At 37.0% G+C, this 17,803-nt stretch overlaps 1 protein-coding gene across 2 annotated transcripts; it reads left to right on the top strand.

The window, feature by feature from the left end:
* Positions 1–11,909: 11,909 nt before the first annotated feature.
* LOC131538600 (gastrula zinc finger protein XlCGF8.2DB-like) lies at positions 11,910–17,538 on the top strand. Of its 2 annotated transcripts, XM_058772525.1 has the most exons (3): positions 11,910–13,086; positions 13,629–13,780; positions 15,563–17,538. In XM_058772525.1, exons 2-3 carry the CDS (start codon positions 13,696–13,698, stop codon positions 16,609–16,611), a joined length of 1,134 nt encoding a protein of 377 aa, XP_058628508.1. In that variant the 5' UTR covers positions 11,910–13,086; positions 13,629–13,695; the 3' UTR covers positions 16,612–17,538. The 2 variants fall into 2 exon arrangements, with proteins under 2 accessions (XP_058628508.1, XP_058628509.1); XM_058772526.1 differs by having other exon boundaries at positions 11,910–13,780.
* Positions 17,539–17,803: the final 265 nt, after the last annotated feature.

The raw sequence follows: 17,803 nt of genomic DNA, 5'->3' as shown, positions 1-17,803 counted from the left end.
TTTGACATGCCCTGACATTTGTGCTTTTTTTCAGTTGCTTATAAACATTTTAATGGCTAAAGTCTAAAAACACTATATTCAGCACAAACTGGGCTACAATAATATGTGAGCAGCTTGTACGTACATGATTGTGTTTTTGAGAAAACAACGTTTATGCGTGGTTTGAAAAAAACTAAAATTTTAAAGTAACTGAAATAAGGCCATAAAACACATACAGAACATTTGTTCACAAGACTTTTGAGAACTGGATCTTGTAGCCTAGAATATTTGCTTCAAAATGATCTGAAAATAATCTAACTCACTCATTCAGAGAAAACAATATATTGATTTAAATTTTCTAAGTCACTTTTTGAGTGGAAAGGCTCTATGCGAGAGGACGTGACTCACACCTGAGAAGACAAAGGCCCTTATAATGAGCTCCATAATGAGCCATTCAGTCAGGTGTGTGACCGAGAGAGAAGAGTTACAAGAAGAAATGTGTATACATATAACTATCACATAAAATAACTTGAGATTCACTTGCGAGTGCAGTTAAACAGTTTATTAGGAACAAACAAACAAATAAACAACAGAAGAGTCAAGACATCGTGGGTGCAATATCCAAAATATCCAAAACAGTGGCAGGAAACTGGAACCCAGGAAAACGGGAGACAGCAGAAACTGCATGAGAAAACACAAAACAGACATGAGCAACACAATGAACGGACAAAGACAAAGCAAACATGGTGACAATACATACACTACCAGTCAAAATATTTAAACAGTAAGATTTGTAAAAAAATTTCATCATTTATTTGATCCAAAGTACAGCAAAAATAGTATGTTATATTTATTATAATATATAGGCCTACATATTGTTACCATTCAAAATAAATACCCCCCCCCCCCACTAAAATTAATAAATAAATTAGTGAGCATGTTGATAGTCTTATCAGGAGCAACTATATTATTACATTAGCAATCACCAATATTGCCCACGTGATTTTATAACATAGATGCACACATGTATATCATACAATACAAAAACAACATTTTATAACTGAAAAACTAGATTATTATTGTTAAACTCATTATAAACATGTTTGAGCAGGTATTTGCAAACAGAGTAGGCTACTTCACAGTAAAGATTGGTCTAAACTTTCTTAGACATTACTTTTATATCATTTATAGAACATATAACTATCCTCACGTCGTGCAACATTTAAATGCAATGAAAGGTTGCCTATCATATTTCAAAATGTTGCACTCGATTTCACACATTTTATTCTGGAGTTATAGTTTGGGAAAAGTTCACCTAGTAAACGCGTTAAACTTTGTCACAACAACACATTATCGAATGCCAATAAGAAACATTACTTACTCGGTATAAAGTATCTCCTCCCCCTTGAAGAAGCATGTCTGCTTAGCGGGTTGCCAGGTCTGCATAACAAACCCGACCAAATTGTTCATCAAACATTGGCCCTAAGTAGCCCAATTCCGCGGCAAAAAGACTGTGGATTTGGCAACACTGCAACAAAAACACAACTGGATGTACGGAAAGCGAAAGGGGACAAAAGTGTTGGCACAACTTTCAAATGTCTTGCTACAATGCAGCGTAATAAAATTATTCTCACGATCCCGTTAATGTTCTGTGGTTTTTATTATTCTTACAATTGTTCCTTTGTTTTTGTCTAATGTCTGAGTTTATGCAGTTGAATTTTGCATGTACAATTTAGCCTAAACTGTCGGTGCAGACATCTAAACTTGATGCATCATATCTATATATAATACACAGTGTTGGGCAGTAACTAGTTACTAGTAATTTAGATACTGTAATAATATTACTTTTTGCAGTAACTAGTAGTGTAACTAATTACTGTTGCCAGAAAGTAATAAGTAAAGTAACAATATTACTTTTGAAAGGAGTAATGACCAGTCGCGTAGCCCAGGCCCACCCACTTTCATCTGTGGCCCACCCAATGAGAACTTTGTAATTTTCCAAATGAATGTACTTTTTTAAACAATACTAATAAACGTCCTATTTCACTGTAACTTTATTCATTAACAATATTAAACGCTTGTTTTCATGGTCAATTACAGGTCGTTTTCCCTCTTGCTATAGGTGCATATCATCATATGCTTGTCAAAATGATGATTCGTCCGTTTCTGTTAGTCCCACCCAGTGGCGCCTGCAGGTGTACGGCTGGACGCACTGTGCGTACCATGAGCGCACAGACTGTCCTGAGATTTTCCCCGCAAACATTTCAGCAGTAAATTATAGGCCCGTTTGTCCCGTATTTCTGTCGACTGAACCAGCCATTCCATTAATAATGAATATATCAGTCTTTTGCATGCCAAAGTCAATTTCTGCTTATAAACATTGCGTCAAATAGAAAAAGAAAATCGTGCTACTCTTTCATGAGATCGGGTTAGACTACAACAATTAATTTGTAGCCTATTTTACAAATGGGAATACAACGAATTCATGACAATGTTTTACATTCAAGCTACCCATAAAAGTGAAAAGTTCTTTAAAATCATCTAGAATGCAATAAAGTAATTTTTAAAGCTGTTTTGCTGCATGGATTAAAAATAGGCTAATAAATAATTATCACATCAGACAAAATTGCGTTGCAGAAAATAGTTTAAATTTTAAGGAAATTCTAAGGAATTCAGAGCAGAGCAACATAAATATCAGAAAAAATATATAATCGGGCCTGTTTTAGGGTTTTTCTTATTTTTATATTTTAGACGGTGATGAAAAATGACTTCCCATCTCCTCATTGGACGTGCCTTTAGAGAGAAATGCATCTTTACGGATTACATAATGAAATATATCATATTTGTGACTCAATTCGTTGAGTTTCGGTTCATTATTGTGGGGCGCTCCTATTAGAGACCAGACGGCAAGCGCATCTGTTTTCCTATTTATTTTAATAAAAGCACAACGTTTTGTTGACATTGTGAATGCACACAAATAACAGTAGACCCTTTACAGTTCCGAATGATGTATTACTCTTACCTTTTATAAGCAAAAATTACGGCATATTTAAGTTGTTTCCACTATCAAAAACAAAATGCAAGTGACCGCTCTGGCGACTCCATGTCCTGCAGAGCGCGCTTCAGCTTCCACTCTTCACACAAACAATGAGATATGCACCTAGCGCACATTTATATAGTTCAAACATTTAAACATTGTGATATGATTGAACTGTTTATATCTATAGATTGTATTTTAAGCAAGTCGTGATGATTTGAGAAGGCTAAATTGATCACTGTCTGCCGCTGGCCGTTACTTAAAAAAAAAAAAAAAAAAACTTACATTTAACGAACAAAAAGTGCTCCAAACGTTTTTATAAATTAGCTTCATAAAAAACGAAACGAAAACGGTGCTGTATTTTTTGTTGCCAATTTGACATGCAGTTTTCATATACACACCTGGCCCACCCACTTAAACATTTCTGCCTACGCTAGTGGTAATGACACTAATTAAATCAATTAAAGAAGTTAATCAAGAGCTATAAATTGGGGATATGACCATGCCACATTGTCACTTGAATTTCTATTCCTGCTGGCATTTTCATACAATCCAAACAATGGATCCAAAAATGTATGAGGAAATTTTCAGTTATAAAACTCAAGGAATTTACCCGTTTGACATTAAAAAAGAGCAAAAATATGTCATTCGCAGACGTTCTTCCAACTTCCAAGTTGATGGTAAGCAAACTACTCTAAGTGATATCCATATGCTGACAGTGAGATATAGATCTATACCAAGACTTGATACAAAGTTAATATTTGTCAATAAACTATACTAAATTGACTTTACAAAAATTACAATGGTAAAAATGACCTGTTCTTTAATATCATTTTAAATTCTTGCATTGGGCCTTCAGAACATCTTTGATAGTTGTTGCTAACAATAATGCTGTTTTAATAGATGGCCAACTTTACCACATTTCCTTAAAAAACAATGAGGAGTTGAGAAGAAAAGTGGTTGTTGGGCAAAAAGAGGCCAACCAAATCTTTTTAGAATTCCATGCCAGCATCAATGGAGCACACTGCGGAACAGAAAGGACAAAGCTTGCCATTTCAGCCCGATTTTACTGGCCTGGAATGGGGGTGGACATTGATAAATGGGTAAATATAAAATGATTCCTTTCAACTTTTCCATGGGATACAAATGGATTATGTTTTCGATTGCATTTCTCATGTGCTTCTTTCTGAATATCAGGTTTTGCAGTGTGCCCAGTGCCAGTTTAGTAGGCCGTCCATCAAACAGGAGCCCAAGTACATCCCAATATGTGTATGTAAGCTTGTTCACCGGCATTCAAAGAGAATGTGTCACAGAATATGGCCACAGAATTTAAATGTATTTGTTGTGCTCTTAACTTTAAGGTGGACAAGCCACTGGAACTGCTAGGTATGGACCTAGTGGGTAAAGTCACCAGGACCAGCAAAGGCAACGAGTACATTTGTGTCCTGGTTGACTATTACACAAAATGGACAGAGGCCTATGCGATTCCCAATAAATCTGCTGCAGTTGTCTCTCGCTGCATCATCAATTTTTTTTACAGGTTTGGGGCACCAAAGAGTATACTCACTGACCAAGGCACTGAGTTTGTGAACCAGGTTTGTAGCTTGCTGAATGAACCAAATTTTGTATGCATGGAAATTGTGTACATAAAATATGCATTGAACCTTAAATGTTTTGTGCAAATCAGAATCCTACAAACCTTATGCATGTTTTTCAAACAGATCAATAGAGAACTCTGTGCCTTCCTCAGTGTGGAAAGAAGCCTCTGTGCCCCATATCATCCACAAACTAACGGGCTCGTGGAAAAACTAAATGGAACCATTCAGAGGTGAACCTTTATTAACAGATGGCTTTGTGGGAATACTATATTCAAGGTAATATTGGTTGGCTTTCCAATTGGTTATACTCATAACTTTCCACTCCTCTTGGTTCTGACTCTAGAGCCTTGTGTAAACTCGTGGATGCACAACCTGAAAAATGGGATGAGTACCTAGATGCAGTAATGTTTGGTCTAAGAACCAAGACTCAGCTGACAACTAGGTTCTCCCCATTTTTCTTAATGTTTGGCATGGAGGCACGATATCCTTGTGAGATGCCTGAGACGTTTGAGGTATGAAATGTACATTCTTCAAGAAAAATTAATGTTTCAATTACAAATTGATTACATAATTTCAATGTTCTATATTTTCCAAAAGGTCAACAGCACAGTGGAGTCCGTGATAGCAGAGGACACTGTGTCAGGGGCCATTTCTCTCAAGGAGAAAATGGACCACATAGTAAAAGAGAACGTGAAAAAAAAAAAACAGGAGCGGAGACAGAGGGTGGCAAATCCGGCACCGTTCTCTGTAGGCCAAAAGGTCCTACAGAAAAACATAAGGACCCAGCAGAGGAAGGGGGGCAAGCTTGAGCGCAGCTGGTTGGGACCATATGAAATTACACATCTGAAAGAAGAGTGCAGATCTGAGGGATGAGAAGGGTTACATATACCCCAAAATCAGTACAGACCACCTTAAATCCTTTAAAGAAAACACACCCTGGTTACCCCACAGACTTATTCTACATGAACCCCAACTTAAAAGACCACATCAAGAAACTGGACAACACCCTTCACCTACACCTGTAAACCTCACCATCACTAAAGAAAAGCAGCCCCCACCATCACCTCCATCCTCACCAACGGCACCAAGGCTTCCTCCCCGTGTCTCCCCCAAATCATCCTCTTCCCTGTGTCCACTGGATTTATCAATGCCACTTTCCTCTCCTGTGTCCCACACTACTACAGTGGCAACAGTTATACCAGCTGACACCAAGGATGCAGTACATTGCTGTAAGTGCTGATGAAAAATCACATGTTGTAATCGATCAATGTTTGTCTGAATTATAATATTTGTCAGGTGGTGTGTGCTTTGTTTTTCTGTAGGTATCAAAAGTGCCTGGGCTGGAAATGACAGTCATGTACTGCTGTCCAAAGTGGGACCCTATAAGTTATTTTACCAAGATATTTTACAGATCGGCCCTGGGAAGGAGTTGGAGAGTGAGGTATATGTTTTATTGATGTGTTTTTTTTTTTGTGTCAGAGAAGGCTTTCATGTAATGTATTAATAATTTGAATTAATGTTTCATTTTCCAATGTTTGCCAAGGTAATAAATGCATATCTGAGACTGAAAGTGAAACAGCACAACTTGACCTCACCAGAGAAAGCATTCCATATGGACACATTTGCTATGACAGCCATGTGGAATGGAAAATATCGGGGCCATGTGTAAAATTTGTGTTGTCTGTACAAAATGTCTTGGATGCTTTGTTTAGCAATGTGTAGATAATGCATTTGATTTCTTTTTATTTTCAGGTGGATCCAGCAAACTATGAGGTCATAGTGGGCATTGTAAATGAGTGTCACCATTGGTTTTTAGTTGTAAGTGTTTGTGAGAATAGTTTCCTTTGAGCTGTCCCTTATCCCCTTAAAATGTTTTTTTTTGCACTAATATTCCCTTATTGTGATGTCTGGGAATATTGCATATTACCTAGGCTTTATACCCATCCAAAAACATTCTGCTTGACCCACTTGGAGAGTCTGACGTCAAGAAGAAAAGGTGTTTGGAAACAACAAGGTATTTAATTTGCCAATCCGATGTAGTGTTTTTGAGAAGTTGTGTATGATTGAAAGAAGGGAAAAATCTGTTTGTAGAGCAATGATGAGAATAAAGGGAATTCCAGTTTCACACTGGGTGTGTGAAAGTCCGTCTCATCCACGTCAGATGGATGCTACATCATGTGGTGTGTTTGCTTTGAAGGTGTGTGACATGGCACATATGAAATGTTCACTGAAATAGGAGGATGTTTTTAATTTTTTTTTTTTCATTAAACTTTTTTTCAGTTTGCAGAACATATTCTGCAAAATACCAACATTGACTTCTCCAATGCACCACAAGACGTAGCGCAACTCAGACTGGAGATTGCATCAACACTGCTTGACCAATCTGGTATTTTTATTTTTAACCATTAATGTTATTGACATGCCTTTCATTAGTGTTTTGAAAATTTGATCTAAAAAAAATATCACCCTCTCCATTGTACTGTTCCTCATAGATGACCTAAGTGACCTGTGTCACTTCTGTGGGGAAGCAGAAACATATATATATATATAAATTATTTTTACAGATTTCCTGTGATGACTGTGGGCGATGGTTCCATATGGGTTGTGTTAATAATCCATCCACAGAAAAAGAATACAAATGCTTTTCTTGCAGTAAATCAAACTGAATTTTAAAGCCATTGTTTTTGTAGTCTTTTTCTTCTTTTGTAAATTGTTACACCTTCTGCAAAATGTGTCTGTTTATTTCACTCAAAATTAAGTGACATTTAAAAACAGACAGACGTTGTGTTTCAAATAGGCTTGTGCTAGAGACTTCTGCATAATAACCAAAGCCTCAAACATTACGCTTAAATCGGTTGTAAGTTGGGGAAAAAACTTGCTTCTTAAATCCATTTCCAAGTTTCGGAGAAAAGACGATACTTTTTGAACTACTTTGCTTCCCATACATCCAGCTGTGCTTCATGAGTACGTTCGTTCTGATAGTACGTATGGTAACTCGGCAACTACGCAAGACATGTAGTTTGATTGCGTAAAGGGGAACAGACATTCCCAGGGGAACATAATTGACTGCTACACCGGCTCCAGCTGCGCTCGCGCTCTGTTTGTGAAGTAAACAAAGCTTTTTCCTCTCAGCGTGTCTTCTGGCGGTAAATACAAGGCTTTTTCCTCTCAGCGCGTTTCTGAGGTAAATATAACTCTTTTTCCTCTCAGCGTGTTCTTCCAAAACTGAAAAGTATCTAAGATGAACGCGTTGCTGCTTTGTTTACGGTGGTGTGGGCGTTTACATGCCGCGTGGCTCGCGTGGAGGTTTGTAATAACAATAGCGCGAGCAGCGCGTGGGCGTGACCTAATTAGAGATAATGAGACCAGACGGAAAAACTGGACATGTCCTTGGTTTCATACGGATTACTTTATCACAGAATATTTGTTTTCGGTAAGACTTACTTCATTTAACAGTAGACATGTCAAGCTTTCTATAGATATATTGCTCATGTTTCTGTGTGAAGTATTTGCTGAGTTACAGTTCATTTTAGTGACGTGTTTCAAAAAGCAGTTCGCGGAGACAGAGAAGACGGAGAGCGCACCCTGTTTGTTTTCTTTATTCTTCAAAAGCACAAAGTTTAGTTGTTATTATGAGTGTATACAAATAAAAGTAGACCCCTTACAGATTCGAATGGTGTATTGCTCTTATCTGTACGATCAAAAATGGCAGAGTAATTCAAGCTCATTTCGGCCTTATCAGGAAAATCTGCCTCAAAACGCGTATACGCGTTTGTCGACCCCAGAGGGTTAAGGCCAAAAAGTTCTGTCTTGGTCTCATCAGACCAGAGAATCTTATTCAGGTGTTTTTTAGCAAACTCCATGCGGGCTTTCATGTGTCTTGCACTGAGTAGAAGCTTCCGTCGGGCCACTCTGCCATAAAGCCCCGACTGGTGGAGGGCTGCAGTGATGGTTGACTTTCTACAACTTTCTCCCATCTCCTGACTGCATCTCTGGAGATCAGCCACAGTGATCTTTGGGTTCTTCTTTACCTCTCTCACCAAGGCTCTTCTCCCCCGATAGCTCAGTTTGGCCGGACGGCCAGCTCTAGGAAGGGTTCTGGTCATCCCAAACGTCTTCCATTTAAGGATTATGGAGGTCACTGTGCTCTTAGGAACCTTAAGCGCAGCAGAATTTTTTTTGTAAACTTGGCCAGATCTGTGCCTTGCCACAATTCTGTCTCTGAGCTCTTCAGGCAGTTCCTTTGACCTCATGATTCTCATTTGCTCTGACATGCACTGTGAGCTGTAAGGTCTTATATAGACAGGTGTAGCATCAGAACGAGTCAGACAAAACTAAGATTCGATCAGAACATCGAAACATGAGGAGCTGAAATTCCAGGAGAACAGGACAACGTCGTAAAGATTCATATCTCTGACTCCTGGAGCAAGCCTTACCAACAAGCCTCTTTCACAGAACAGCTTGCAACATTAAGACAAAAGAACACTTATATTGATAAGTCCAACGAAGGAAGGAGATCGTCAAATTTGGGGTAAATAATCAAGATTAATGGTCAAAGAGATGGCCATCACATGTGTTCCACAAGAGAAATCACGAGCTTCCTTAGATTGACTTTTCCCCCACACATAGAAGACAAAGAACCAGACTGAAATTCCTCTGTCCAAAGAACATGTCTTTTGGTCTCCACAGAACTATACAGAGACTTTCTTTTTCATATGCACGTAAAATCATCCTAAAAGGGCATTTCTAGGCATAACACTATATTATGTATGTAACCCACACATTAGATTATCATGTTTTAAGCACATATTATGTATGTCTTTTTAATAACTATTGAATGACTTTAAGGTTTATTCATGTTTGGTATGTATGAGCTTGACAATTCTAGCTTGAAACGTTTCTTCCAACTGATTCTTTGTCAAATGTATCATATTCTGATACATATCACATCCGAAATTATACTTTGCAAGAGTGTGTAAAATTCAGACCATGTGACCAGATAACAAACTGATTTATGATGGAAGGAACAACCCTAGCTAAGATAATAGCCTATCTAATTGGTCAAGACACCAAATGGGATGTCCAAAAAGCCGAGTTTAAAACCTCAGGACAGCATCAAATCCTTCTCTTGTCCTTCTTCTTCTCGCCACGCGTTTTGACGCTGTTTTAGCGCTCTTTGAGCGTGCTCTGGCCTACAGGCCAGTTGCTACCTAACACCACGATGAGAAGAAAAACCACCTAGTCTCGTTACTCATTTTATTCTTTTACTTTAGTTTCTTTTCTTTCCGTTGAGTCTCGTGTTCAAAAGTTAAGTTTGCCGCAAAGTCCAGCTCCGACTGCACCCGCTTCAAACTTCAACCAGCAACTGACTCCAAGACCATCCTCAGCCAACGCCCAACCATTGGCTTCCCAAGACATCACTTCAAAGACTACTGAACTTCCAGCCAATCACCAACTCGGGGAAACCCCTTTCCTGCAACGACAGAAAGGAATCCCTGTAACACAAGGCAACGCAAGTAAAACAACTCCAGATCCTAACTGAAGTGGTGCATTTAATATAAATTTTAGCCTCATTGAGAAACTCAATGCGAGGGTTAATTAAGTGATTGATGGTTTGTTCAGGTCTATGCGATAGCACATATTGCTGTAAACTTGGGATTTCACATTCTCATTCTCTAAACTCATCCTTTCTCTCTTTCTGCAACGTATAAATGTGTGAATGCTTGTGTTCATGTTAGATTAGTTTATGTCTTAGGTTTATATAAATAAAGTCTTATTTATATTCAAAAGAGAAGTATCTTGTGTTTTGTGCTTACAAGTTAATGTCTTAATCTGCTGATCTTGTTACTGTGCTTATTAATATAATAGTGTTTTCACTATATTTTGGATTTTAATATCCAGTGCAGAGTTGATGTTATACGGCTCGTTCAGTGAATCGCGGAAGACTCAGTGATCAGCCGCAAAACAGTGATTCTGTTCAAATTACCTATAAAATCATAAATGATTCCCTTTGAGCTAAATTAAATTATATTTATGTATCAAACCCTACACAGGTGTGTGGCTTTCCTAATCAAGTCCAATCAGTATAATCAAACACAGCTGGACTCAAATGAAGGTGTAGAACCATCTCAAGGATGATCAGAAGAAATGGACAGCACCTGAGTTAAATATATGAGTGTCACAGCAAAGGGTCTGAATACTTAGGACCATGTGATATTTCAGTTTTTCTTTTTAATAAATCTGCAAAATGTCAACAATTCTGTGTTTTTCTGTCAATATGGGGTGCTGTGTGTACATTAATGAGGAAAAAATGAACTTAAATGATTTTAGCAAATGGCTGCAATATAACAAAGAGTGAAAAATTTAAGGGGGTCTGAATACTTTCCGTACCCACTGTATATATACATACACACACACACACACATATATATTATATATATAAATAAATTCAATATTATATATATATATATATATATATATATATATATATATATATATATTTTTATATATATATATATTATTTCATTTTCATTTAGTATGTTGAAGTACTAAAATAAATTAAATAAAACCAAAACTTAATAAAAAACCTATACAGACATAATAAAAAAAAAAACGAATAAAATGACAACATTACTACAACTGTAACTAAAACTAAAATAGATAACAAATACAAATCAAACTGCATTAGTTTATCAGTAATCCTAAAAAATAACACTGAGCCAAACACACATGCTAAAAAAAACAGTAACAACTTACACATAATAAGAAATGGTTATAAAAACTGAAACAGAAGTGAAACAAGTATTAGGAAAGAGGAAAAATAAAAAGCGATACTTATATCCTTTGTCGGTTTCCCTGTCCGGTGGAGTCGCACGGTAGAGTTGATGGTCTTTACACTCTTCGGTCTTCACACGAGGAGGCCTTCACACAACGGCTGCCGCGGTAAACTAGGATTTTTTTTTTATACCCATCTAACAAAATACTAATCCAATTCAGCTGAACACTTTCCTGTTAATCACAACAAATGGCCAAGCAAGCGCCGGACACTGACAAGGGACGCGATACAGTACGAGACCAAACGTGATTTCAGCACGTCTCCACACAGTAAACAAAACAAGCGTTTCCTAATATATATATATATATATATATATATATATATATATATATATATACACACATACATATTAGATTTTGAAACAGGTTTGGGTGAACAGCGTGCATGCTTCCAACCTAAGCGTGTAAAAGAGGGCTCTTTCAAATATAATGTGGTTTTACCTCGAACATGTTTGCCTATGTGCAGTATTCAGACTGGCACAAACACATAATTTCTATATAAGACATAAAAAAAATAAATTGACCCTAAAAATTATAAATAGGATTTTTATATATCTTGTTCACTGGGAAAACACATATTATCAAGCTCATGCAGGTACATCTTATAAAAGGTAAGGTTATGTTTCGATGAAGTAAATTTGGCTTTATGTAAAAATGTCTATTTGATCTAATGCAACGACAGAAATCTACTTACATTATTTGTGGTTTAAATTACCAGAAACCTGTGAAGAGATGGAGGAGGAATTAGCCAACTCATCCAAGTGCATAAAAACATCAAAAATCATTAACCAGGATGATGAAAGGGACGAGATGGCAACTGAAACAGAAGAAGAAGCACTGAAGAAGAAAAACATTTATTAAAAGCTTATTTTGATTTTCTAAACCTGATGCATTCTGAATTTTAGGCCTACTTATTTGTTATAAATATTAAAGTTTTTTGAAAATCCAATCCAATGTCTTCACCAAGTTTGATATCTGAAGTTTTTGACCCTATAATGCATTGTGCTCATATTACCATGAACAGCATGTAGCAATATAATGCAACTTGTGTTAATAGTATTAATAAGAATATATGACGCATTGTGACATATGAGATATTAGAAATGCCCTTCTAATGGACATTATAGTTTTGTAAAGTTGTCCAGAAAAGTCTGTCATCATTTACTCGCTGTCATGAATCCAAACCTGTACGACTTACTTCTTTCAGCTTCAGTCACCATCCATGAAATGAAAGCAAATGGTGACTAAATCCATCAGTTCTTTACATTCAAATATAATATAGCTGTATTTTTTTTTTTTTTTTTGATGACCTCTACCTTGGCGACCTATTAGATTCATGGTGATTTATTACAATTTTGTATTTATTACAAAATTTTCTGTCAAATTATTTTTATTGATAATCATGCCTTACAGAAAACTCTAAAGAGTTCTCTGATTGATACTAAATGAAGAGCCGAACTTCCCATCACTACACTGAACTGAATTAGAGACCCAATGTAGGGAATAGTGAATGAGGGTATAGGGGGTGATTTCGGATTCAGCCTGTGATTTTAGCCAAAGAGACTTTTATTTTGGTGTGGCGCTGTGACGTCATATGCGCGCGCCGCGCTCTCGCGCCTGTGATTCGGCTGAAGAAAGGTGAGTGGCTTTTAATCATTTAGTATTTAAATCGTTTAGAGAAATACATATAAAACTTTGAAATAAATTATTATCGAATGAAACATTTAATGCTTTATCTAGTGACATTAATAAAGGATATTTTGTATAAGCGAAAGCGCTTGAGTAATGAGTAACAGAAGAGGTGTGTCTCAGTGAATCAGTTTATAAACACGAACCGAGAAAACGAGTCAACTGAATCAATTGCTTCTCAAAACGATTCAGTGATTCGAATCACGCTGACGACACAAAACAGTGTAAAAACAAACCTAACGCGTGTAACAACTTTTACAAACCAACTAGAAATGTTTTCATGAGATTGGAATCTATTAAATATAATCTACAAATCAGAAACCAAACATAAATATTAATACAAATATGAAATAATTTGCGTTCTGTATGCCAGTTTTTGTCTTATCAGGTAATTTAAGGCCACTATCTCTCACTCTGACTCCCTTAACAGTGTGCTGACCGAGACACTCAGATTTAGCCTGATTTCTTTATTTCTTCTGTTAATTATTCAGATCGAAAAGTGTCCAAACACACAGAAAAACTCCTGACAACTGAGATCCACGTGACACTGTTATAAAGATGGCGTTTATTAAAGAAGAGAGCGAAGACATGAAGATTGAAGAAGCTTTCAGAGTCAAACAAGAAGATACTGAGGAACAAACAGGTTGGTTTTCATTCTCGAAGCTGAACTCACTCATTTGATCTTTACTAAAATCTCCAGCTCTGCAGAAGTTAGTGATATTGTTGAAGAAACTCATACGAGTGTTGTGATTAAAGTGGTTTTATTTGACACGGAGGAGTAGATATTATCATAATACACTTTAACATGCCTGAATATAAACCATAAATAAGTCAGTAGTTAAGAAGTGCTGACATTTAGCTGATCTTTGAGTTTTTGGCCTGATGAACTTGGTCCATAGCAGGCCAACTGGGGCTCGAGGAGTTTCGAAACTAAAGCTCGTTTCCCATTTCCATCTCAACTCGCTTTCAGACAGAAGTGAGTGTCTGAAATAACTTCCAGCTGTGATCTGGTGGGGATTCAGAAATACTTCTATATGCAATGCTAAAGACTACTTGCATTATTATACACTATTTTTCCTATTTAATTCTGTAAAGCTGCTTTGACACAATCCGTAGTGTTAACAGCACTATATAAATAAAGGTGACGAGACTCGTATATCGATGCTGGAGTCTTTCACCATTCAGCACAGAACAACCGTGTTACTTCTTGTGATCTAGCTAGTCTTCTTTCAGCTAGTCCCCTGCTGGGGAATGGTTGGGCTGTGTTGTCCTAATGGAGGCGTGTTAAAGAGTGGAAACACAGTAGCCGCTTTTCCACCTTCACGCCTGAAGCTCTGCAGCGCTTCGCTAAACCTGCCCTTTACACACCGCTCTGGAACAACATCACACAACCCCATCATTTCACCAACAAAGAGAAGTTATTATCAGAAAACTAATCAGAAATAAAAAACAAACTTGATAAAAGCAGCTGTTTATTTGCCGTTTTTGCTGTCACACAGAAATAAAATGGTATTTATTATTATTTAACAAAAGAAAGCCGACACATTCTGTCGGGCCTGTTTCTGTTTATTTGTAGTCACAGACAGTTTTTGTTTTTCTACATCGCATTTAAGAACGATCATTTCTATAATTTTTCCATCAAAAATACAACCTAAGTAGCTCTAGCACTCTCTCAGTCCATAACCATTTATTTTTATATTTTCAGCCAGAGAAACGGAGGAAGCTCTCAAGCAAAAAAGAGATATATTAGATTATCAATACGCATAATATATCATTACCCCCATAATATCAAAGTAAGTGTGCATCACTGATCATTGTTCTCGCTAAGAAAAAAATTTCATAACATGAGATTTAAAGATGAACTATTGTGCACTCCTCAATGTCATTAAAACACAGCAAGCCACAGAAGTGATCAAGCTTCAAATATTTCTAAATTCATATAATTTGCTTAACTTCTTATTTGTAACGATTTTATGTAATTTCAGTGCTTATCTCCATTAATGACAGTGGAATATTTAATGTAAATGTGTATATCTAAATGAAGACTGTTTAAAACTGTTTAAAAACAGGAAAAAATGGTCTATATTGTCCATACCTATTTACGCCAAGTTTATTTTTTATAAATCCTGATATGTGCATGGAAAATTGCTTGGTGCATTTAGTCAATAGACCAAACTCATTCATTGTTTTAATCCATTTACTTTAATGTAGTTCAAACTTTATTCCCTCCTGCTATCTGCTTCCTTTCTCAAACTTTCTCCATTGCCAGAGCAGCTTACTTTGTCGAAGCCAATGAAGCTCCCCTCTGTCCAATGCTTACACACTGACACAGCCAAATCTGTTCACCATCCTTCATCAAGACTGCATAGATGGGTGAAATTGTGACACTTGAGTTAATTTGCATTTGTCTCTTTTTTCACCTTAGACCCGATGGCACTGAAAAAGGAAAGTCATGAACTCAATGAAGAGCAAGAGAAAAATCATTGTGAGATGCATCATGATTTCATGACGGGTGAAAAACCCAGACAGACTGAAAAGATTTCCTCACGAAAAAGAGCTCAGAAGACCAAACCTAACCGTTCTAATCAAACACAAAAACAAAACCTTGAAATCCACAAGAGAGTTCACACTAAAGAGAAGATGTTTGTATGTGATCAGTGTGGAAAGAGTTTCTCAGACAAGAAATGCCTTAAAATGCATGGAATAATTCACTCCGCAGAGAAACCTTTCATGTGCCACCAGTGTGGAAAGACTTTCAAATTAAACAAATACCTTACGGATCACATGAGAGTTCACACAAAAGAGAGGCCTTTCACCTGCAAACAGTGTGGAAAGAGCTTCTCGCAAGAAGTACATCTGAACACTCACTTGAAAGTTCACACTGGAGAGAAGCCGTTCACATGTGATCAGTGTGGAAAGAGTTTCATACGTAAAGGAGACCTTAAAAGCCACATGAGTCTTCACACTGGAGTGAGACCTTACAACTGCAAAGTGTGTGGGAAGAGTTTCTCATGTAAAGGAAATCTTAACACTCACATGAGAACTCACACTGGAGAGAAGCCCTTCGCATGTGATCAGTGTGGAAAGAGTTTCAGATTTAAATCGACTCTTAGTTACCACATGAATATTCACTCAAGGGAAAACCGTTTTATATGTCATCAGTGTGGAATGAGTTTTACAGACAGTAATCATCTTAAGATTCATGTAACGACTCACACTGGAGAGAAACCTAACATGTGCCATTACTGTGGAAAGAGCTTCACAAAGCAGTATCACCTTAAGAATCACATTAGAGTTCACACTGGAGAGAAACCTTTCACCTGCTCTCAGTGCGGAAAGAGCTTCGCCATTAAAGAAAACCTTCAGGCTCACATGAGAGTTCACTCTGGAGAGAAGCCATTCACCTGCCATCAGTGTGGAAAGAGTTTCGGATTTAAAGGGAACTTTAAGAGTCATATGAGGCGTCATGTGTAAAATGTATTCTGCCATCACACTTAAGGTGCGTTCACACCAGATGCGAATGAAGCGTTAAGCGCGAGTGATTTACATGTTAAGTGAATGCAAAGACGCGAATAGACATCCTGTATATGTTAGAAAAATTTGAACTTTGGCGAAAATTCGCGCCACATTAACCAATCAGGAGCTTGCTCTAGTAGTGACATGATTACGACGTAGGAGGAAGGCAGAAATCTGAAACAACAATGGTGTGTTACTTTGTGCACAACATAGTAAATCATAATTTATAGCCTATTTGTTACATAAAAATATTATTTCTATGTCAAGACTAGAATAGGCTACTTACGGCAAACATTTGTACATTCATTCTAATTATATCCTATTACAAATACACTCACAATAGTATAATAAAAAATAGTTATTTGTGATTGGACCAGTGTAGTGTAATGAGACTGGAGCCACCTGGCAGAAGCCCCTCCTTGACGCGAATTTGCGTCTGTTGTGAAGTTAATTTCACGCGCGAATGAAGCGAGTAAACTCAAAATGTTCAAGCATCCAACTATGCGCGATTTATTCGCGCAAGTCATGTGCTTGTGAGATCCTATGTGTGTCGAAGGAGTTTTAAATGACATAAAATTAGGGTAACACTTTATTTTAAAGTGTCATAATACATAGTAATTACCTAATTAAGTACTTGGTAGTAGCCATTGTACTTTTGCCATTGTTCTGTCATCTCAGCGTTTGAACCTGATTATGTGATAAACTCTGGAGTGCGTACACCTGAAAGTCACACGGAACATGGAGAGTGTCAATTTGATTCACTTCGCTGCTGAAGATTAAGAGTTATTATTAAAAATGTAATTCTAACATTTGTATTTCCTTTGTATTTTGTTGTATTTTTCCTGCCAGACATTAGTCACTATGGCTACTCATTAAAGGGATACTCCACCCCAAAATGAAAATTTTGTCATTAATCACTTACTTCCATGTCGTTCCAAACCTGTAAAAGCTTTGTTAGTCTTTGGAACACAATTTAAGATATTTTGTATGAAAACCGTGAGGCTTGTGACTGTCCCATTGACTGCCAAGTAAATAAATTACACTGTCAAGGCCCAGAAAACTATGAAAAACTTTGGAAAAATAGTCCATGTGCCATCAGTGGTTCAATCTGAACTTTATGACGAGAATACTTTTTGTACGCAAAAAACGA

This window comes from Onychostoma macrolepis, chromosome 04, assembly GCF_012432095.1.
Source record: "Onychostoma macrolepis isolate SWU-2019 chromosome 04, ASM1243209v1, whole genome shotgun sequence".
In the NCBI taxonomy this organism is placed as follows: Eukaryota; Metazoa; Chordata; class Actinopteri; order Cypriniformes; family Cyprinidae; genus Onychostoma; species Onychostoma macrolepis.
The sequence above is the reverse complement of the archived record's forward strand: the minus strand, read 5'-3'. Positions and strand labels throughout refer to the sequence as shown.